The sequence below is a fragment of the Ptychodera flava genome, chromosome 6, assembly GCF_041260155.1.
Source record: "Ptychodera flava strain L36383 chromosome 6, AS_Pfla_20210202, whole genome shotgun sequence".
In the NCBI taxonomy this organism is placed as follows: domain Eukaryota; kingdom Metazoa; phylum Hemichordata; class Enteropneusta; family Ptychoderidae; genus Ptychodera; species Ptychodera flava.
Genome location: NC_091933.1, coordinates 40,937,541 through 40,962,962, shown reverse-complemented (window position 1 = coordinate 40,962,962; position 25,422 = coordinate 40,937,541). Strand labels below are relative to the sequence as shown.

The window sequence follows — 25,422 nt, the reverse complement described above, 5'->3', positions numbered from 1 at the left end:
TATGATCCGCCATTCAAAATCTCAAAAACGGTGATGATGAATTCCTCGACAATGCCCTTCCCGGTCCTATTTGTCCATTCCTGAGGTCAAGGCTCCATGTGGACGATGGGCAATTTCTTAACTGATAGTTTGACACGATAGCAGTGACCCCTGAAATCCCCTCCTCAACAGGTCAACTAAGTCGCGACATGTTAGTGGCCATTGTTCATAGTGATACTCTTCAGGTATTATGTTCAGAACAGTTTCTTAGACGGGTCAATGGCTTGACAGGAGTCGGGTTGACGGGTCATTGGGTTGACAGAAGTCTGGTGTCTGTTTTCACATGACTCATAAAGAGGCTAGGGATAACGTAATATGTTTTTCACTGAGTCATCATCTCAGGTAGACACGTTCAGTATTCGTATACTTCAGTTCCATGTAACTGGCAATATTCAAACAAAAACTAATGATCATTGAAGGATTGACAGCGAGAGAGGCATGTTACTCCTTCAGACCGTAAGAAGTCACTCCCCTGAACTATGTTTTCAGGATTCCCTCCGTTACTGGTGTTACTTTGGTCATTTCACGATATATTCATTGAAACCAAACTATGTGACAGCTTCTGCGACTCTTGTACGGTTTTTCATTTTTCTCTACCAAATTATCTTTTTATTCTTAATGTGAGCTGTACAGGCTCCATGGTGCACTTTTGGAGACACTATTCTAGCGTTATTGTCATCTCGTACCTATTGCAAAGAGATCTGTCTATATATAATGGAAATTTGAAAAATAAGAATTCATTATTTGATATATACTTGCTCAGGTCAAATACAATTACCACCTCGAATATGAAATTTCTATGAAGTGACAGATAAGTTAGAGACACGTTTTAAAAATGAACTAAAACACTGTAACGATTCACTAGCGTTGCCAATACTAGTTCTAAAGACAAGAAATGAAAGCATTTCACGTTAAAGATTATCTTCTGAACAGATATTTTCCTTTCTATTGCTTCTGCTATTGATACTGATTTGAATTTCCGAATGTAGTTATTTGTAATTATAGGATTATCATTATTCTTGATGAAAAGACCTACAAATACAATATTTTATATTCACATCACGTTGAACAATCGTATAAATGCCTTATAATTTACATCAGAAGGGAATCACTTGTCAGATTCTTAACATTTTCAACCCCAACTCCCTGTAAACAGGTCCACAATCACCATTTATAACAATGGGGTTTGGGCAAAACCATGGTGGTGAAAGGGTTAAATAAATTAGTTTCTCGGGCGAAAGCTATGTTTCGCAAGCCTAGATTTTCAGTGATAAATCGATTACAAGTTTAAAGGCGCGTTGTTCGATCCCCGGGTCTAATAATACTGATTTGCATATCATGAAACCTTGGTATTGCTTACAACACTAACATGAGATGGATCAATCATACACTTTCAACTTGAAGAATGTGTTGTAGCTTCCTTTGCTGAGTTAGATAATCGATGGCAATTTTTGAGTGCAGTCAACACACTTTCAAGCAGATTTTAAATTGAGCCGTAAACTGAACTCAACTGCAAATGGATAAATATCCGCTCCTAATGTGCTGAAGATGATGCTTTGTTTTAATGGCCTTCTGTTGCATTGCACATTTCTTAGGCCAGTTTAAGCATTTGTGGTCAAACCATTCTCTCAGAACAAAATCGTGTTTTGACCGCTATAACTTTTAAATCTAAATTCTTTTCAGGTTTCTGGGTATGGTCTCATTCAGAGATTTTAGAATGATGTTAACATTTGCTTATGTACTTTTTTTGGTCACATTTTCTGATCTTCGATCAAAACGTCATGTGCTTTAAAACATCAAACAAACCCGATCTGTTATTGAATGCCTTACCAAGTCCAATGTTTGAGATGAGTGTCAAAGGACAAGCCCTCTGTACTGCATGGAGGTTGTACTTTTAAAGACCAATTAGCTTCATCTCTGTGGCATAAGTTGACATCGAAATTTCTTGAAATATGCCGAGGTTTTCTTTAAATTTTCCTCATCAAATGAAATAGCTTTTCGCTTTATTGCACGAACAGTCATTTGTAACTGATCGCGGAGTTGTATAATAGCTTCCACTTCATTTCAAACATTTGTCAAAAACCAATCATATTAGAGGGGAAACAGAGCTATCCAGAACATTCAGTGCCGTGTGTTCTAATGGACGGTGACATGTTGTTTCTGGTGAGCATTCGTATGCCTATATGCTCTGCGTCAATCATTTGGGAGTTTTTTTTTAAAACTTGCACGGAGTTGGCCATATGTGAATTAGCACACGTCTCCTATTTATCTCGTTCGTTTACTATTTATCTTGTTCAAACTTCCATATACAGCTCATTTACGAGGCTGATCATATATGAATAAACACCTTTTGTAAATATAATCACATAAAAGCATATTTATTTCGACGTAATATTATGTTAATAAAATAAAGTCAGCTCATAGGCCTGTAACCCTTTAAACACCATATAGTTTGGTCAAAACCAATGTTATTGATGGTGATTGTGGACCTGTTTATTTGGATTTGGGGGTGATAGGGTTATTAGCACTTCACTGATTAGCATACGTTTCGGGTAGATGCCAGAAATTTGTGAAATATTTATAATGGGTAGATTTTTCGTAACTGTTTTGAATTTTGAACTACATAATTCAAAATTCAATACTCGGAAACGACGCTTTACACACTTAATATACATCCCTTAGGCTTATTGGTAAAACTATTGAATTAAAGGCCCAGTAACTCCGACTGCTTTCAATACGTAAACTCAACATTTTCATTCTGCTCGCTATAGTTTGACGTCATGCCCAACATTAAGAATCTCAACATAGCTTGTTTATGACTAATGGCCATTGTTATCGTGAAAAAATTAATTCAAGTGAGAATTTATATCCAACAATAAATTGCTGATTGTACACATAACAGCTGTGTTGAGAAGCCAATTTCTTGTCATTCATTATGTTTTAGTGAATAGAACAAGAAACTGCAGCTGCTTCAAGGAATGAAATGCAGACTAACGTAGCTGTAGTGGGGCTTTAAGGTAACTGCGTTGCATAAAGGCGTTTATTTATTTGGTGCTCTCATAAGGTATAAGCATAGTCTATTTTAACTTTGGTGATCTATACTTTGCCACAAAACACAAGAAATAAGATATTCGACCAGGCGTGGTGTGCAAACATCCTCTGCGTTACATGTTATAAAGCAAATAAAAAAAGATGTCGGGGTGATCTAATATTCTTGTTTTTTTGGGGAAAAAAGATGCAAATTGAATGCGCTATTAAATTAACTTTTAAACTCCGGGCACTATTATATTTCATGAATATTACTGCATTAATTATTAGAGTCAAAATTCAATTGTCGACCACTCACCATTTAGCGGGGATCAGGCAGTGTAATTTATACCTGTTATAAAATTATTTGTTTAATAACAAGCTCTATATGCAACCTTATATTAGGTCTACATAGAAAATGGTCAAGTGGAGAAAATACCCACTATTTTTCCGTCAGGGTTACGATGACTTGTAATATCGCTAGCTCTTGTATTCCAAGAAGATTGTAATATTGACTTCAGTATTTTACCCATTGTAGGCAACCAAAAGAGCCCCTGTGCTTTTTGGTTATCATATCATAACAAAATAACCATGCCGCTGTAATAATGTGGTCGCTAGATTAATATCTTTCACGGCTCAGATCAGAAAACACACGCTTGAGATCGAAACTATGAAATGAGAAAGCAAACTTTCTTTAAGAACTCAGAACAGTTATGAAAAACTAGCCATCATAAATACCCAACAAAGACGTCACTTGTCAAACCTCGTTTTTTTCAGATCCCCCTCAACACCCTCAAAAAATTTCAAGTCCCCTCCCCCCAGTCTATATGATCAAAAATTTTCAAGCCCCCCCCCAAAAAAAAAATCATATAGCCGAATAATTATTAGGGTGTACGCACTGAAAAAATAAACATGTATTGCGTAGTTCTGCATGCATATGTTCGACACTACCTCTTATCAGCAGGTTGTAGAGCCATATTCCTAAGGCAAATTCTTAAATTGATTCATTTTTAAATGCATCAGTGGACTTTATGGATTTATCAGTCGATTTTAGTTAATCCAACTCTGGCCCAGTCAATTGCACCTGTTGACGAGCACACAAAATGATGATTATGAAAGAGTATGCAAATTGTGAATTCCTGGCTACATTTTGCCAAATTTTGAAAAACTGATCACAGTGATCTACCAATCTTTTCAAAAATACAAGATATATATGACTTAGATGCTACTCAAAATTGACAATACTGGAAGGTTAAAATATTCCATAAAATAAACGTTTTAATCTCTGAAATTTTGAGCGTAATAATGGCAAAATTTGGTAAAAAATAAATAATTCCATTTAGTTGCACATTTTTTCATTGAAACTAGAGTCTTTACTGTTCAAAGTTTTACTTTGTGTTAATTAACGATGAGAATGCGAAATTTAGAAAATCAGGCATGGTGACCCTAAGTTTATCTTTTTTCTTTAATATTTGATTATTCCCATATGCTAGAATTCAAAAATTCCTGACACTTTCAAGTCTCCTAGTCTTCCATATCATGTATTGCTCTCTGGCCTGATACTGTGTACTAGTAAACATGCATTTCACTGTCATGAGCGTCATTTGACCCAAACACTTTTTTAACTACATCAGAGTCGGAGCTATCTCTTTCACTGCCGGTGTGCAGTGACAGAGACACTGCAGTAGCAGGGCAGCTGTATTAACTTTGATAATTTTGACTATGTTTTTGTTCAGTTTACACAACTGCGCTCTTGTTCTAATCCTTACAACAAGTTGAACTGTCCAGTATTCAGCTTGCCAACACAGCCTGTGTACGTGTACTGCGCATTTCTATCATTGACAATTTAATGACTTTCAGACTGGATTCACATTCAATTATCACCAAATACATATTTACATATACAGGCTTTGTCGACAAACTGAATATTGTGTTTTTCAGCATGCTGTAGGGAGACACCAAGAAACTGTATTTGGTATATTGCATAGAAATATCGAAAAAAATATCAACAGTTGCAGCTTCTGCCCTGTTACTAGGCCCACGTTTTTTTTCTGCGAAAAATCATACATGTTTACATTTTATCGAGATAAAAGTCATGATATTTGACAAAATTGTCCTAGATTTTGTTTAATTATTACTAACATTAGAACAATTGGATGACATTGAAATGGTATTCATTTTTCATTGAATTACCAAACCATGGCATCGGAAAATGTAAAATGCAAAAAGGAACCAAAACATTTTCAGGTCCCCTAAGGTAGAGCAAAACTTTCAAGTCTCCCCCCCCCCCTACTACCCCCGAAATTTCAAATCCCCCTGAATTCTCCACCCCCTTACTGTTTTTGTGAATGCAGCCTAAGTCTCCAAGGCCTTCAAATGCCCAAAACATACCCTTGATATTTTCAATCCCCCAACCCAGGTCATTTCTCCCCCCCCCCCCCCTCCCCAAGAGGTGTTTGTAAATGCAGCCTTAGGAATGAACGGGTTAATAAATAACTTCAAAAAACAAAATCAACAAATTCAGGTGTTTTTCTATTCGAGTTAAGGTTGTGATCAATGGTACAAATCACCTAGCAACTTTAGGTGTGCAGTTTTTGACAAATAATCATGACAGCAAGATGAATGCATGCTTCTTTGGGTTTTTACATACATGCTCTGCCATCTTGTGCATTAAAGCAATTATTTTACTTTCCAAGTCCTGTTTTAATGAAAATGACAAATTCTCACATTTTGGCCTGATGCCGCGCTGGTATAGAACCCCTAAGAACATGTTTGCTATCTGCTTTGTATGTAAAATAAGGTATGTCTGTAAAACTTGTCATTTGATCCTATCAGTAAATATAATGATCAGAAAAATATAACATTTTTCAACATCACTCACTGGTATTTTAGTGTATCCATGTTTCATGTTTTTACATCTCTTTTCGTTGTGTTTGAGAAAGTCAATGTCATAATTAGAGGTTATTTAAGCAATAAAGCACACACAGCGATGGTATACCACTCGATTTTGACCAGTTCACTTCATATATGCACTTCATATATGTGCACTTCATATATGGGATTTATTGCTATTATATCATAACAGTATATTGAAATTCTGGCGTGGAAGGTTGAAAACAGATTTTTGCTCAAGTTGAGAGCTCGCAAGTATGCCAGCCGTGGTATATTGCTAATATACCACAGTTCTTTTCACGTCTCGACCAATCAGATCGCTGTATTTGCGCCATCAATATACTGGTATGATATAATATCTGGCATCTGCAAGAAACATGAACTATGGAGTAAGTAACTGATCAGATTCTGTTAAAAACTGCTATCTATATGCTCAGTTGAGCAAAGTTGCATTTAATAATTGTGATGTCACAAATCAATATTTATTTTAAATCATGGGTGACTTTTCTTTCTTTGACAAGAAATTTTCATTTAATGCAGACATCAGGAAAACTATGGAATGATTCCTGGGTAACATTAAATTTACATGCCACTATGTTACAGCTACTTTTGAGGGCCTACAGAACATATCAACACTATATGTGTTATGGTGCTAAAAAACACCAAAGTATTTTATTTCATTACAAAAATAAATTAATTTGTAAATAAAACTTTACAAAAGAAAGCAGGATAGAAAGAAAGTGGCAATCTTTAAAAATTATGCATCCAATGAAAATCTGACTTTCAGCTTGAACAACTTCTAAAAAATGCAAAGCAGGAGAGCCATCATTAAAACAAAACAAAACAAAAGATTACAATTGTTAAAAAATGTTTCTGCCATTCAGTTAACAAATATTCAATCTTTACAAGAGCTGTACAAGCTATTCTTTCAAAGTCAAACATGACGTCCTAATGTATCATATATACAATGGCAATTTAATCTAAATTCACTATGGAACACCAATTTTCTGAACTGAAAAAATGTGCTGCAATGTGACATGTAAGTTGTTTATCTATATGCACTTAAACTTGTGTTATTCAGGTCCAAAAAGATAATCACTGGGAAATTGTGTACGCCCATTTACCTCTGCAGACGTTTCCATAGCAAACAAAATTGTGGCTGGCAAGTTTGACAGTGGAAGTATTAAAACGGTTTAAACCTTACTTTCCATATTATCCAAAACAAAAAGCGCACACAATAAGAACTTCTCTGTGGTTCATCTAAATATCATTTCACCCTCTTTCAATGAAAGTGAAGTCTCTTTGATGAAATCTGGACACTGTGTGTGGCATCAGTTCTACTAAAGCACCTGTACAACTTGGCATAGTCTCTGATGCATACATGGTATCACGTTTCCAAGGATTATTATGCTATGCAGGCCTATTACATAAACTTGCTGACCAAAAATATTTGTATAAATTTAGCCTTCCCAAAATCAAAATCCCCACACTGTAAGATGTCCTACGGATGTGTCTACTTATCATTATACCAAATAAATAGTTTACAGTCGATTTTCAAGTTGTCAATGAAAACTGACATGAGCACTTTTCAAATTTGAGAAACAGCTGAAACTGTTGTCAAGATAAAATGGCAATAGCAATGATCCCCTTGAACTGTGACCCCCATGAACTGTGACCCCCATGAACTGTGACCAAGAATATGTTACAACTAAAACCAATCGATTTTACAATACTGCAATGTATTTCACAGTAATTTCAGACAGATAAAAATTATAGTAATTACAGTGCAAAACGTATGTATGCTCAGCATGTATGTGAAGTCAAATGGTCCTTTCCTGAAAACACATTCGATCAAACACACAGTATAATATCATTATTTGGAGTCACCCCACTTTCTTCATCAAACTTTCCATTGGTACCCAATGTGACTAGGATACAAAGTCCTGATGCAGTAATGTCAAAGCTTTTAACAAGATTGTGAAGACATTCAAACTAACTCCTGACAACGACATTACAATGCTAATGATATCGGTGTACATCTGCTAAATATGTAATGCATATAAACCCTTGATCATAACAGCTTGGAAAAATTCAGACTTGTTAATACTGATATCAAGTAAATTCATTAGTGCAGAGGTAAATGGAACACACCATTCCACAGGATTTATAAAGTACAACTGGATCTTTGATAAATGATACTTGGAACAGCAGATAAGTACTGCAAAGAATATAATCAGATAAGTAGAGTGGAGTGAAATAAACAAATTTAGATTTTGTCTGCTATATTTCTTGTTGATTTTAATTTTGAAAGCTATTTCATATTTACATAACTTGAAAACTGGCACTAAGGTGAAATAAGTGGGTGTTGGTTGCAACACTCTCTGCCATCATCAAGATTATCATTCTACAGATGTTATTTCAATCAATTGTCTGTGACATCCCTCACAAAATTTGCCTTTCGTTCATCATTATTTTCTTTGTCTTTATTTTAAATATCAGTAATTACTGCTAATTTGTAAGTTAAAATATTGCATTACATTCTAATATTTTTATGAATCAAACAAGAAGCTCATTTTTTACTTAAAATCCAATGATTGTACATCATACTCTAAATTTTGTGTATTTTATGTTACTTTCAAGAGGCCTTGATGATGGTGAGCTGGTGCAAGAATGTGACAGATCTGCTTGAACTCTAAAGGTTGTTCAAAATGAAAGAAAGTTTTTAATGGTGCATTTCAAACCATAACTAAAACTACTATGCATTTGACGAAAACAAACGCCAATAGATTAAACCTGGAATTCCAATGGACTATGATACAAATAAACCCATGTGCGAAACCTAGCATACAAATAGGTGTATTTGGATATATGCTTGTACACGTGGCTTTATTTGTACTGCCATCAGGTGATATTTTGGGCGTAGAGTCTGTAGAACACACCACATCCTTTTTCATTCCAGAGTGGAACCATTAACAAAACATACCGGTAGATACATTTACTCTGATTGTGAAAACCATAGATAAGGGAAGTTTTGCAAGGAACTCTGCATAAACACAAATGAAGTACACTCTGACATGATATGCAAATTACTTTATCTGGACACTGTGTCTGATGGGTACATCATATTCTTAACAAACAGAAAAGTTTGCTGGGATTGTAGCAATTGTAGCTCATGCAAAACCAATGAAAGTCTGCCCATGCATGTATTGTAGATTTATGCTGCCTGATATGATACTGAGCAATAGAAATCTTTACGCTATATGCATCAGTAAAATGTGTATAAAATTGAATGAATTTGAAATTTCCATAGCTGTGAAAACGGTATACGGTACAAATCAGAATTTGAGATATGAGTCATCCTGGCCAGGAACCATGTGCTCCATCTGGCACCATGACTGGCAACAGAAGTTGAAACTTCAAACTAGCATACACAAAAGAACAGGAAAGAACTAAAGCCGTAGTAAAGTCAAATCAGCATACTTGGACAGTGCTATAAACATTCAATTCCAATTACAGAACAATTTTGGGCATCTCATGACCATGAAATTCAGCACATTAAACCATGGCCTGATGATGCTTGTCATGGGTGCAATTCACTACACCCTGATCACAGCTTCATTTTGCTCTGATGGCTAATTTGTCTGACTTGTTTGTTATTGTCTGTCTGAAAGACAGAAGAGGACACATGTATTGTACTACTCCACAACCCAAACACACCACTTGTTTTGTTTCTCAATCCACAGGGGAAACATAAAGCCACTTATTACTGCTCAGTATAGTAATGGATGAATGTTTCATTGCATTATTAGAAATTTACATAATTAAGCTAACATTGCAATGAGTGGTCACAAACTTAAATAGACACTTTTGAAATTATTGCTTGCACACTTTTGGTTTGCAGAAAAACACCAAATGTTGGTATCATTGTGATCTCATTGAATGAACAAAGAAAAATCCAGATAAATTGGACAGAATATTTTCTTATTGAAAACTAAAAACACCTTAATGAAGCCTGGTTGAAGTTTGAAAACAGTTGTAGAGGTTGTCCTCACAAGCATGTTGACACTGACCTACATTTACACAAAAAATAACACCATGATTGTCAATAAAATCATCAAATGCTCAATGCTCTGATGTACAGAAACCTCAGTATTACTGATTACTTTATCGGTACGTCTAGGGTAGAATGTGCCTTGGGGATAGGTATTCAGACTCTCAAACTTTCACAATACTTTTTGGTGTACAACTTATGGGGGCTCATTTTAAAGCTCATGGTGTAAATAGTTTCCACCAGATGACTTTCCTGAAAATCAAAAAATTTAATTTTCTCCGATAGAGTTATCCCAGGGTTGGCGGCCATTTTGAATTTCAATTGTCATTGAAATATCGGGAAACTTGTTTCTCTAGTACTAAATTTTCCACAGTTACCCCTCTTTTTGATTTTGAATGGGAATAATGGTAGTTTAAAGTTTCCTCACAGGAAGTTTGAGTAAAAGTTTAAGTCTTTCAATGTTGAGGCACATACTGCCTTAACTTCCAAAAGAGCATCCAACAGACTCTGTTCTTGCAATAACTTCACATCTACAAGCAAATTATTGCACAATTGTCATATGCTTAAAGCAACATCCAAACAGCGTTATCAAAGACAACCTTCTACCCTTGTCTGTCACACATTTGCTTTAGGGTTAAAGAAACTTGCAAACCTTGATGGTGTCTTGCTTATGTAAGTGGCTGACATTTCAAATAAAGTAAACGTTTCTCGCATCTTAGAAAGTTTTGGCAATAATAAATCAAAAGCATGTATCACTCAGTAAAGATGACAAAACATGTGCACTGTGACTAATGTTAATCTTGTTAAAAAGTTGCTGACATAGTAAGGGTCATTGCTTAATCATAAATGTGGAAGATTTTTTAAATTTTCATTGCTTATAACTATTTCATAAACAAATACGTAGAATACTTTTGAAAATTTGGAATACGCAGATCTCATACAAAATGTCTATCACATTAAGTAATATTTCATCAGATGGCAATGACTGTAGCTACAGTGACTACAAAATGGCAGCTTCATAATGGCTAAGTCAAATAAGGTGAAGAATTGAGGTTCTCAACATGCCCATCCATGTGAACAACACTACGTCTTGCTCATGGACATTAAATAGGCCTGGTGTATCTTGCCAACAAACTCTTCATCCGTCTGTAAAGGAAAACATCACAGCTAGAATAAATAAATCGCAAACTCAAACTGGTTGAAATGTACACTGTTGGTCACATCTTAGACAGTAGACTATTGTCTTTGGTCTCATATGTGAGCATGTAAATCAACTGTTATTTACTAAAATTGCAGCAGCTCTATGTCACTTAAATATAGTGACATCTCTGTCATTAGGTGAATTTAACGTAACATCAATCCATCTGTGTTAGATAAGCACTTCTGAACTTGTATAAGCAGTTGGCTTTCACATTTTGTAAATGTAAATGCTCTTTGGTATATATACATATACCAATGTGAGCTGATAACAAGTCATCGTTGATGACACAGTCCCCACTTGTTAATGGGTGCTTTGATTACAGGTCCTCAGAGAGGAAAGAGTCCTCTTCATTAGGTCTGTGATAAAAATACTTTTGAATAAATTTGCTTGATACTTGTCTGAGTTGTAGTTCAGGACATGAAAAAATCGTAATAAAATGGCCACATGGTGGCCATATTGGATCGAATCACAAAACAAATCAATGTGCATATGTATGACACAGGTCAATGTCCTTGTACCAACTTTGATTAAAATTGGTTGAAATATGCCTGACTTATGGCTTTGTACATGAAAAAATCATAACAAAATGGCCGCACAGCAGCCATATTGGATCGTATCACAAAACAAATTTACATGCATATGTATGACATTGGTCAATCTCCTTGTACCAACTTTGTATAAATTTGCTTGATACATGTCTGAGTTATGGTTCTGGACATGAAAAAACGTAATAAACTGGCCACATGGCGGCCATATTGGATTGAATCACAAAACAAGTCAATGTGCATATGTATGACATTGGTCAATGTCCTTGTACCAAGTTTGAATAAAATTGGTTGAGATATGCCTGAGTTATGGCTCTGTACATGAAAAAATCATAACAAAATGGCCGCACGGCGGCCATATTGGATCATATCACAAAAACAAATTGATGTGCATAGCTATGACATAGGTCATTGTCCTTGTATCAACTTTGAATAAAATCTGTAGAAACATGCCTGAGTAATGGCTCTGTACATAAAAAAATCGTAATAAAATGGCTGCCTGGCGGCCATATTGGATCGTATCACAAAACAAAGTGACGTGCATATGTATGACATAGGTCAATGTCCTTGTACCAATTTTGAATAAAATCGGTTGAGATATGCCTGAGTTATGGCTCTGTACATGAAAAAATCGTAACAAAATGGCCGCACGGCGGCCATATTGGATCGTATCATAAAAAGAATTGACGTGCATATCTATGATATTGGTCAATGTCCTTGTACCAGCTTTGAATAAAATCAGTTGAAACATGCCTGAATTATGGCTCTGTACATGAAAAAATCGTAATAAAATGGCCGCCTGGCAGCCATATTGGATCGTATCACAAAACAAATCGACGTGCATCTGTACGACATATGAAGTAATCCTTGTACCAAGTTTGAATGAAATTGCTTCTGGCATCTCTGAGATATCTGCGTGAACGGACGGACGCACAGACGGACGCACGCACGCACGCACGGACGCACGCACACACGCACGGACATGACCAAACCTATAAGTCCCCCCGGACGGTGTCCGTGGGGACTAATAATCAGCTTTAAACTAAATTATCTTTCAATGTCAGAAGCAATTGCTAAGGAAGTCGGAACTCATTTCTATCACTAAAATTTATGACATGCATGAACATAATTACCATGCTGTGCTAGCTGGGAAACAATTCTCAAGGGTATGAATTACATGCATTTCAAGCTTTTCATAATACTTGCTAAGCCAACATGATATAGTATGGATACCAACGGGTTTTCTCTAATGAAAGAAATTTTCATGCAACCGATAACAGTCTTGCTGGACTTGAAATGTTCAACAACAACGTACCCATGGGTTATTTTCATCATGAGGTTTCTGAACTGAACTTTGAATGAAATCCATCTAGAAGCAGTGCGGGGACTGTGGATGGAAGGATAAACCCATACACTAACACAGCTAAACAAAAAATGCCATCCAAACTTCATCTGGGAAACTCTTGAAATACATGCATCACAGAAATTCAATACTGCTTGACTCAAAGGTTGTAAACATATGAAATTCAAAATGTTAGGAATTGAAGCCATGTGTACTTTTTTGAGCAGAAAACTAAAACTTAAAATATACTTACCTGCAAAAGGGTAATCAGAGTTTGCTTCAATTGTTCTTTTGTAAGCTGGGGAACTACCACTTGTTGAACAGGTTGTTGTTGTTGTTGTTGCTGTTGTTGTTGTTGTTGCTGATGATGATGGATTGTTTGTTGACTGACCATTTTACCGAGAGGGGAAACAGTGCCATAGATTTGAGACAGTCCACTAAGAGATTGATTACTTGGCAAATTAGCCGCTGCTGTTGACATGGACGTGGACTGATTACTCGGCAATGTTGGTATTGTTTGAGATGACAGAAATACCATTGGTGATAGCAGTTCAGTGCTGGACTGTTTACCAGCTCCAACAGGCTGCAATCAAACCATAAGAATGATTGAGACATAGGTTACTGACATTGGAAAAACATTTACAAACTTTGACTTCAGTGCATAGAGATCTGATTATTCCAAAAACTGCGGAGTTTGACCAGATAATATTATATAGGGCTCAGCCCTTGGTGTCGCGCCAGGCGTTGAGATTAAAAATATTATTTGTATCGATTCATGATTAGTAATCATAAAGGATAAAATAGAGTTAATTGTTACTTTCTATATACGTTTGTACAAGTATGACCGGTTTACCCTCTGATGACAGTTCACGTACACGATGTCAGACCCTGTAGGTATAGATTTTCTGTTATGTGTAAAAAAGTTTGACATAAATTTGCAATTTTTACCATGATTACTATCTATTGTGTTTAACAAGGGACGTATTGTACCATCATTAACTTTGCAATAGTAACTGTACCGCCTAACTTCCGATATTGTAAGCTGAAAACCAGCGTTACTTCTAAAAACGTGTAAATTTTGCACATAGTTATTAACACAGAGGGCGCCTTTCTAAGATTCAATCCCAGCATTCTTTGCGAATGTTCTTGTTCATATGCACGACAGTTTTCTCGCTTCTTTTAATTTTTAGGCGTGATAAGAAATTTTGTATCAGCGACAGGGTGGATAATAATAATTACACGCTAATAAAAAAGATATATTTTATTAATGGCATGTTAAAATAATAGAGAGCACATTTCGAATTTGTTTATTTACGAGCACTCAAAAAAACATGGTGGCGCCCACGAAAGAAGGGTACACTTCCGGTTACTCGCATAGTATATTATGAATATGCGCTTGCGTAGTCAGTAAGCCGCTGGCGCGACTATTAATGGTGAAACAGTTAAACAGGAACTTACAGGACCGTGGGCGCACAATAGGGGGATTACTGATGACGTAACCATTTACATACACTAGGCGGGAGTTTTTGAATTCTTGTGGCATCGCTTTGACCGTATGATAAATTTGAATAATCACGATCGGCACTTACGTGACATATGCAAAGAGGGGTCAAATGGTCGTACAGGGAACACATTTTGAAACACATGCCTTCTCCGACAAAAGACGGAACATATTTTCAATTTATATTTGACTCAAGTTTAGTCGCTATATATTCACAAACATCATATGCAAGATTCAATGACAATGAACGCCTGAAACATGGCAAAATCATGGGATTCTTGGACCAAACACGGCACGTCTGATCAGTAGCGTGGTTTTTTTACATTTGCATAGATTTACGATAAGCCAGCTTTTATAGGGGAAGTTCCTGTTTAAAAGTTCCAGGAAACCCCTATATCAATCTATAGATGTATATGTTTACAGAAGTTTCATTCCAGTTTGGGGAGAAATCATTAATTTATCAAAATATTTTTTGTATATCCATTAGAATTCTGAGTGAGCACTGCATAGCATTGCTCATGCATGATGACATCATGCATATATGTCACAATTTTCCTTTTCAAGGATGGAAGTGATTTGGTGAATGAGTAGATGGCTTTACTGTTGCTACATACCAAGGAAGTAGCTTGATTCCTTGCTTGACTCGGACTGGTCACTACATTAGTTTGCATTCCAGCTAAGCCTTGTAAGAATGCATTTCCAGAAGACAGTTGCTGTACACTCTGAGGCAGGCTGGTTTTGGTAACACTCTGGCTGCCCGGAGACTGTGTTACAGGCAACATGTTGCTTGGAACCTGCATTAGTACTGGGTTTTGTTGAGTTGCGACTGGGAATTTGACAGGAGAAATTTGTAATGGAGGTTGTTGCTGCTGTTGTGGATCAGATACAGTGGAAGGAATGGCCACTGGCCTTGACATCAGATCTCTCTGTTGCTGTACAATCTGTAACTTATGCAGCAGGACCTGTGCAAGTTTCTCATCTTCAGGCTGGTCAACTATCGACCGTTTCTGTGGTTCAGCAATTATTTCTTGTTCAAGAGTTTGTACACTGGTGGCACCAGGATTGGAAAGTAACCTCTCAAACACACTCCTGCCACCACCTTGTTCAAGCCAACTCCTGATATCTGATCATGAGTTGTACCTTCCCTAGCACTGGCACCAGTGACATTCTTAACATGTGCTGGGGGCAGTGGGTTCTGTGTCTCTTGATGGGACCTATACTGTTCTGTCTGTGTTTTACGTTTTGTTTGCTTCCATTGTTGTGGTGGATTCTGAGCACCACTGTAGGGTACCTCCGCTGTGTGTCTGTCTGTCCTCTTTGGTGAGGTGGAGTCTGCCTTCACTGGCACTGGTTTCACAATGTTACTAGCTGTTACCATGGTATTTGCCGCAGGCACTTCTGTCATGTGTTTTGGTTCCTCCTTCTTGGGAGTCTGTTGTGCCTGCAATGCCAATGACACAATAGCTTGAGAGTAACAATAGAATGTGACAACAGCTTGAGAGTACCAATACAATGTAACAATAAATTGAGTGTTATTAGTCATGTGGAGATATTTCTTATGAACATTGGTCATTCACATCCATACACCGTCATTGGAACAAATAGTCACGGCTAACATTTTAAACAGTCACAACACAGTTTAAACATTTTAATATAAATCATATGCGGCAGTAAAGTGGGAATTTGTGCTGTGATTTCAACAATTGTGTCATTTATAGTATTGTGGTGGTCTGAAATAAAGTCTTCGTCAGTAAACAACACCTGAGCATCATTCAATGTCATTGAGACATTATTATGAAAGGTGCCGACAGTAGGTCAGAGGTCAAATAAAGCTGTCATTTTAATACCTTCTTTGTGTATTCATCTTGAGCCTTGCTGAGCATGCTCATGATATCTGTCTTTGTCTTGCCTTCATGCTGTAGAGCAGCCACAGAACCAGACGACACACTTCCTGTGTCAGAGGAGGACTTTAGAGAGTCACCGCTGCCTTTGTTATAGTCAGACTGAGCCTTGCTCAACATCTGCATGATGTCAATAGGGTTACTTTTTTCACTGCCTGTGGTGGAATTACCATCAATACTGGATGTGTTGCTCTCTGTGTCCTCCTGACCAGCTGATATAGTCATTCTGTAACAAAGAGTTGGAATCAATGGTTAACATTTTTCATCTAACCAACTGTCAGGGTTCATGATCAGTCAGTATTTATTTTCTTTCAGATCACCTTGAACTCAACTGAAATCAAGATTTTGATTTCAGAACTCATGCCCCTTTTCACCATGACCATTATGGTACAACCATTATGGTAAACCATTGGGCTTTTGAAGCAGATTTGGTTCCTCTATGGCACATGAAGCAAGCACTTTCAGATGACCATTATCATCGGGTCATGACATGAAGTCACCAATTAACACAGTATTGACTCTGAGATACACAGACATGCTTATAAAAAAGTATGCATTTCGCAGTGATCTTTTTCTCTCACTTGAAAGCTGGAGATGTTCTGAAAGATAATCTTAGGGCAGTGCTTCCGTTTTGATCACAGAGTGACATGCCAGGGAATCAATGACAGAAGTGATGGCACAGAGTGACATGCCAGGGAATCAACAACATAAGTAATATGTAATCAGGAATTGAAATTTGTGAAGAAAGATGTGCATGATGGGAGTTCAATTTTGGAAATCTGTGATAAAATGTCATTTGTGATTTTCTTTTTCAAATGTTACTCATAACATTCTTACAATATTAGCATGAACTATGTGACAGTACTTGTTTTTGTCATACCATATATGGAAGTACATCAGAAAAATCACCAAAAGGTCATTGAACCTAACCCTGGCAACAGACAACTTCAAGTTCATATAATATAAGATAACAGGTGAAATACAGAGTTTCCTCCATCAAAGTGGTTTCGTCTTTCTTTCATTTGTGATCATCAAGTAATAGAACTGTGTTTCAATAATAAGTGGTCTGTCTGCTTGCAGCATGGCATATACTTACAAATGTAAACTAAATGCAAAAATAATTGTATCTTTGGAGCTTGGACCATTAGATTCTCAGTTTGTAAAAACACTCACCGATGCATGATGTCACCAATCCTTGTACATTCATCCTTGTCATAAAACCAGATCCCATAAATACCTACATGAAGAAATACAGTCAGTTCCCTCAAAATAGTATATCCCATATCAACCATTAATAGAAGGGAGCTTACTGACCAGATATGTGTTAGGCTTCACATTTCAAATGATCAAACTATCAAGAATTTGTCAGAGGTAAAATTACAAAATGCAAGTATGCAATAACAAAACATGTTTGCCATAACAGCTTTTGCACCGATTTTTGGTCTTATATTTCTGAAAGAGTGAAAAATTGTCTAGCATTTCTGTTTGTTCAATATCAAGTTTGTAAGGAGACCTTGAGTAAGAGTGCTGTGTTAGCTCTTGACTGCATACCATGTATGCTAGTAGGTAATGTGATGTAATTACACCCAGAATGATTCTTGTTTTATGATATAGATGTTGTCAACAACTTTAAATTACTACAGATAGAACACTATCCCTGTTATTATGAAACACCCAAACTAAAAGGTTTATTATTTTGAATCTTTCTTTAGTATTTTCCAGATTGAGAGACAAATGACATAAATAAACAATCAGTGAGACCTACGCTGACGGCCTGTGTTATCTAAATGGGTATAAATAAAATTTTGACAAAAAAAGAATGCATTTGAAGATTTTTCAAATGATGTCACAATATGTACTGGTACATGTACTTCTATCCACCATCCCTGCAAACATCTTGTAATCCATCAAAATCGCAAGTGTTGATATTTTTGTAACTGTGATATATTTCATAAATGCTACGTGTTTCTTGGAACTGTGATATAATTCAGCAATGCTGCTTTTATTAAAGTGCTGTGGATTTCATGGAAATTTGATTGGTCTTTGTAACTTACTTGCCCCTTTGGTATTCCTGTAGAGCAGGAAAGGGTCATTGACCTGGAATTCTAAGTCCTTGGTGATGGGTTCCGTAAGGTTTTCCATACTCAGTCTGTTCATTATAGTATAGCCATTGCTTGGAGAAGCTGACCTGTAAAGTTTACAAAAACATAGCAGCGCTTATTGTGGTAGTATTCTAAATTGGTTTGTTAGTATCACTCATACTTACCTGTAATTTGTAAATCCCTTCTTAGGAATGTCTCACATCAGCATCATATCTCCTATCATGTAGTGGTTTTTGTTGAGAGCACTGAGCCAATGAATCCAATTACAACTTCAAAATCATTTTACAGGGTCTATCCTGAATAATGTCAGAGTTAACCCTGAGGTATAGAAGTATTGCAATAGTTGCTGAACCATTTAACTGTGTTCTTCAACTTTTGCTACAGAGTACATGCAAAACTGATCAACACAACACATACAACATACACATGTACATTGGGTTGAAATCCAACAAGACAATTATATCTCATTAAAGACTTGAATTAATCACAGAGATAACTAATATATATAATATCTTGATGATATTTTGACTTCTGTACAATGATATAAATGGAATCATTAGATAACCTGACATATATGTGATTCCCATTCAATAAAAGTGTGCCCTCTATGGCCATTTATTTCACTGCTTTTGTTTCAATCTTTTCTGTGCTTCCAACATGTTGCCATACTGCATGGGAGAGGTAGTTCAACATGTATTTGCTCAGACAGTTGGAGAAATATGTTTCACATGCAAATTCTGCAGCTGGCAAGGTACATTTTTGGGATGTTGATGTTTTCACATCTGTGTAGCATGTCTGTCTGTATGGCTGCTTGACAGATTACACATGAATTACTTGCCGTGAAGGACTGTGTGATACATGAAGACAAGTGTTACTGATATTGTCCTTGCCAAGAATTCATTTTCAGTAGATATGTACATTATCGTTTTTGTTTTCTTGCTTTTTTTTTTATTGTTTTCTTCTTGCTGTTTTTTTATTTATTGTTTTCTTTTTCTTTCATGAATCACCGACCTTTTGCCAGACATTGCTGCAGATTTACCACCGCCATTGCTTGAAAAATCATGGTGGACGAGTTACAGTTACATCTGCACTGTTATAAATAACGAGAGCACAGTGCCAGAAACCTGACCAACACCCATCTGACCGAACATTTCAAGCCCTCTGAATACACATGTACGTGCTTTCCTTCATTACATAAAGCTCTGTTGCAAACACACACGTGACATCAACATGTAATGAGTATAACTATGACTGACATGCATGTTCATTTCATTAAAATTATGATAGGTTTAAACAACAGCAATGTGACATTGCACCAAATAAGAAATGACGCCATTCAAGTGTGATATTGCCCCCTCATGCATGAGCATACAGCCTGAGGCCTGTATGTATGTGAGGATTATGAGAAACAGTCTTGTATGTATGGCTTGGATCTCTTCCATGAGAACATACCCACATTCCAAATATTGTTGAATGTCACCCTTTAGCAACAGTTTTATCAAACGCAGACTTTGTTATTGTGTGCTTCTTGTGAAATGTAATGCAATTAATTCCTGTCCTTTACAACATTTCTGGCCAACTTATATGAAATAGTGGAGCATAGAACATATGACATAGTGTAGCATAAAATCAATTTGAAAGTAAATTCAGAACAAAGTGTTTTCCTATGCGATATAGCACCTAGCCTAGAATTCTTTCGATGAAACGAATGAAAACTACAGATATGACAAAAACAGGCACAGTGCCTATGAAAATATTACCTGGAGAATGATGTACAACTCTGGGTGGGAAATGACTAGCTACTCCATAGCTCTTTCAATTTACTCTGTGTGGTGTTTAACAAACCATTTGGATACTTTTTCATGGTTTGATAACATAAAATTTCTTTCTGATAACATGTTCATAAGCCTGCCCTTGTACAAACTGTTGACCAATGCCGCCAATGACACACATTGACAAGCAATCAATACCACAATCAGACACAAATCCTTGAAACGACACTAAATATCATGAGAGTCATCCCTGTTCATCAATGTGTTCTCAATAACAGATGCAGATGTGATAAATGCACACATATGCAATGACTAATCATCTTGTTTATTGATTTTCCTTTCATTACGAGAGGACCAATTTTCCTCTACTAATACAATTAAGACAGAGTAAGGCCCTAAATTGGCTTCTTGTACATCATGTTAGTCATATTTTCATTGATTGGATACAATTAGAAGATGAGTGAGTTGACCACATTCAAGTGTTAGCGTGAAGGTGACAATAGCTGTAACTTTTGATAATATTTTCATGCTTTTTGTTTTATTATAAAACCAGTCCATCTTCCATTTCCTGCCTGGAATGCCGTGATGTAAAAATATTAGCCTTACCAACACCACACACTGTGCACATACAACAATATTATGGTCGTAAAGTGTATATACAAGTCTGGACTAAAATTGAATTGACAAAAGCAGGACTGAACATTATCCAAATACAGGCTGTGTTGACAAGTTTTTTTCAATGTGAATTTAAATATATTTTGTTATAGGACAAGATGCTGCACTTAATGACGAGGATGAAATACTAAGAATTACACAAAAAGTTACTGTTAATGGCGTTCTAAGTATTAGATAACACCATGAGATATTTTTAGTAGTTTACAACCTTTTAACTTCTCAAATGCTGTGAAACTTGGTAATTGCATTGGCGTACACATTTATCAGATGAATGGTATTGTAATTTGTCTTCTGATTTGGTAAGATAGTAATATAGAATACAATTAGAATCTCTATTTCCAGGTGTATGCCAGTCAAAGCACGGGCACTCTGTTGTTCTGAATTGATAGTCTGAATAAACTAAGCTAATTATATGTAAATACGAACTTTGATGATAACTGTGTAAGAAATTTATAACAGAATGCCGTTCAGATTGAAATGCCTACTTAGCTACAAAACCAGATCAAGGTCGGACGTGTCTACGGGAACGTCACAAGCGACCACATCGACCGTATTCTTTCGATGCTAAACGTCGCGGCGGAACGACGCACGCATATATACGCGTACTATAGGTACGCGCGCGACCTGCACTGTGTCGTTTCACATAATGATATAATTTATACACAAGGGTATGCAAATCATTTCTGGACGACATTATTTACCGATGATGTGAGTCGAATTCCGTTGCGAAAACGACGTATGGGATTTGAAATGGCATCGTAGCACACATCAAGTTATGAAAATGACAGACGTAGTAGATATTCGAAATATGACCGAGAATAAATGCATCGCTAACCCTGACTATGTGCGTTACAAATTGCCGTTATCCGGTAGCGACTTTGGATGTTCGAAAATACGCTAATATAGCAATTGCCGTTCTGTGGTTTCGTCATGCGCAGAAGAAAGGGCATATTTCTTTATTTCTCTTCGTAGTAAAAACCTTCCAATATAATATTCCAAAGAAGAACATTTAATCTTTTTTCAGTTTTAGTGAAAGCCTTTCGATAGAACCCGGAAGATTATTTCAAATGTGCATTTCTTTTCACTCAGTCTGTTTTGGTCGAACGGAACGTGAACAAGCCTGGCAGGTCAAGGGTTACATTTTCACATTTTTTTTTTTGTTTTCATTCTGTATTTTACGTTCTATCGTCAGTGAGTTACATTGCAAAAATAAAAAATTTGTTTACCTTTTGCGGACGTTTTAGAGGGTAATAGTATCTGTCCCCCCTGTCCCCCCTTTTTTGTAACGCACATCGTCAGGTTCCATGTTCATATGAGCATACCCTTGTATATATATACATTTCTGAGGCCGGGACAGCAGACGACAGTTCAGAGGCGCTCGCGTGCATAGCTGTTGTCGCGTGCACGTTCCATTCCAGCCACCGCGCTCATGTACGCGGCAGTCATAGCAACGTACCATCGTCATTCTCCGCCGCACTTCGAATACGCGCTTCATGATTGCGGTAAATACGCGCTGGTAAGAACTCTGCCGTGCATGCCGCGGTGCAGAATGACCGGGTGTGAGGGAAAGAATAATCAATTTGGTGAACCAGCAGAATGCGACTGTTTCTTTTGTATTAATAATACCTCATTTTTGTTGAGGCTTTTATTTTTTTAAATCACGATGTAAGTTCTCCAGCGGCAAACGGAAACCAAAATACGAAATCATGTTTACACGCTTATACACCATCATTTAAGAACAACAGAATGCCCGTGGTCAAAGTTCATATCGTCCTAGTACATTTGTTTGGGAAAACGAACCTTCAAGGTACGAAATTTCACAGCAGGTTTACATATGGGAGTTGATGATGTATAAAGTAGACGATTACGTTGTTCAGACTGGCCAATTTGCATTGGTGTAGCACCGGTGCTGGGCCTGGGCCGACATAAAATGACCAATGTGGACACACTGTGTCGGCCTAGTTTGGTCTCGATAAGAAGGGGGGGTTCAGGGCCGACTGTCGGTCCTAGTCCCGAAAGTTTTCAATCCAGTCTTTATCATCCCATGTACACAGAACTATATCTTCCCACCAACTTTTGCTCCGCAAGTGAAACCATGTCATTCGATTCACAGTGCAAGTATGAGACGCATTGGTTAACAACGATGTCAAAAATGCCGCACAGTGATTATTTCTACACCGCCGTTGTACATATACATGTACCCTACGCTCATCCAATAAATAGTCAAGACCTATCTGATGATTAAAATGGCGAGTGGTGGTCATATTTGCCTTTCTTGTACGTAAAAAACACAGGAAAATCACGAACAGTAGAAACAGCGTGCCATTATTTAAATCTGCCATTTTGAACTTTGACAGGTCAGAGGTCATAAAGGATGGTAAATTTACGTCGGCCCAAATTCAGATACCGGTAAGTGTGCGTAAGTGCGGACATGGCCCAAATCTATTCCCAAAATGACAATTATTTTACGTCAGCCAAAATTTCAGTTGGGTTGCAAATGTGAACAACGTAGATATCACCACATTATATGTAGATGTATATGAAGTCTGGTATCTAGCCCACTATGTTTATTTGAAATAGACCAGTAGCTATAGACAAAATACATGCGCCAGGTGTTTGCATACATGTTCCCACCAGTAAAATGTACACCTTCTCTAAGCTGTATTAATCATCAAACCATCCACATACATGTACATGTATATAGTACAATGTACGTACGATGCTTCCACTTAGCTGCAACTATCTACATGTACCTGAATCTAATTTTCAGTTCGTATTTATGCATCTATCCTTGGGCAAACTGGCAAATATATCCTTGGGCAAACTGGCAATGAAAGTAAAACAAAAGTAATAGACAAGGCTTGGAGCATATTGACATTTACAACATGTATCCAGGCCTTGCATTCACTAACATCGAACACTTATGTCTTTGTCTCTTTGTGGCACTTATTGATTTTCAAACACTGTTTATTGCATTTTTACAATATTAAATAGAAAATGCTGCCAGTCTCTGTGTGTACCATCAACTATATTAAAGCTTACCATATTGCAGACAGATGCACCAGTTTGCTTTCAATATGTAAAAAATTCAAATTATATTTTTACAACTGTCGTAATACTCTCATTCAATATTCTTACATGTGAGTAAATATCTAAACATTGGAAGCAGTTAAACCTGGACTCAGTGACCTACATTTTTCAGGAATATAGATATGAATATTAATGGACAAAATGTAAACTAAACACATTGAATATCATTTGTTCATTTTCCCTCATATGTAAGTATGCTTGTTGTAAATTCAAAATGTAATATGAAATGGACAGAAATGATGTAAATATTTACAATATAAATAATTTGCCTGACAGATGATTTTATATCTGTGTTATTTTTGTTAGAGATTGTGAAATTCAACATAATTTGATAAATGAAATGTCTGGACATGGTAGAATCTAAATTTTGACAATGTTTTTAACAATTCTTCATTGGTTGTTAAATTATCACTGGCATATCACGTATAAAATGGCATATCACTGTTGCTGACACACTGAAATTCCTATAAAACCTTGAACTGTAAAAAGGAATAAAAGACCCTGTAAAAGGAGTACTTCATTGTTCAAACATACCTACATACTGATCAAACCATACAGTATGTGAAGTCTGAAAATTCACAACACTGTCTTTGTCACTCATAGTACTCTACAATATTGTTCTGCGATCAGAAATGGTATAATTTCATCATTGTGCCTTTCATCAATATAATTACATTTTTATAACATTGTATTGCTGAACATATTAATCATTGCAATTGTTGCCAGCCTCCATTTTGTCTTTTCCAAAGATGAGAAAAATGAAATGCAAAAAGCACAATACTGACATAATTACTTAGTACATATATGAGTACAAGGTTGAGAAACTCCATTGATCTGCAGTCAACATTGCCAAAGTTTCTGTTGAGATCAGTGAATATGCTGTTCCAGTAGTACTGGGCACCACTGAATTACAACACACTCAGATCAGTGGATATGCTGTTCCAGTAGTACTGGGTACCACTGAATTACAAGACACTCAGATCAGTGGATATGCTGTTCCAGTAGTACTGGGCACCACTGAATTACAACACACTAAGATCAGTGGATATGCTGTTCCAGTAGTACTGGGCACCACTGAATTACAACACACTAAGATCAGTGGATATGCTGTTCCAGTAGTACTGGGCACCACTGAATTACAAGACACTAAGATCAGTGAATATGCTGTTCCAGTAGTACTGGGCACCACTGAATTACAACACACTAAGATCAGTGGATATGCTGTTCCAGTAGTACTGGGTACCACTGAATTACAACACACTAAGATCAGTGGATATGCTGTTC

At 36.7% G+C, this 25,422-nt stretch overlaps 2 protein-coding genes across 2 annotated transcripts in view; both read right to left on the bottom strand.

Moving 5' to 3' along the window:
- Positions 1-6,598: 6,598 nt before the first annotated feature.
- LOC139135806 (mRNA-decapping enzyme 1B-like) overlaps positions 6,599-25,422 on the bottom strand; it is a 55,951-nt gene continuing 37,127 nt past the window's right edge. Inside the window, exons 3-8 of the mRNA XM_070703533.1 lie at positions 18,554-18,687; positions 17,673-17,736; positions 16,446-16,725; positions 15,213-16,039; positions 13,351-13,680; positions 6,599-11,155 (exon numbers count right to left, since the gene is read on the bottom strand). Of these exons, the coding sequence (XP_070559634.1) occupies positions 15,620-16,039; positions 16,446-16,725; positions 17,673-17,736; positions 18,554-18,687 (898 nt within the window). The 3' untranslated portion in view covers positions 6,599-11,155; positions 13,351-13,680; positions 15,213-15,619. The remainder of the gene's footprint in view (positions 11,156-13,350; positions 13,681-15,212; positions 16,040-16,445; positions 16,726-17,672; positions 17,737-18,553; positions 18,688-25,422) is intronic.
- Positions 11,093-15,515, bottom strand: LOC139134497 (mastermind-like domain-containing protein 1). The gene is made up of 3 exons (XM_070701356.1): positions 15,213-15,515; positions 13,351-13,680; positions 11,093-11,155 (listed from the first exon to the last, which is right to left on the bottom strand). The coding sequence occupies exons 1-3, from the start codon at positions 15,513-15,515 to the stop codon at positions 11,093-11,095; spliced, it is 696 nt and encodes a 231-aa protein (XP_070557457.1).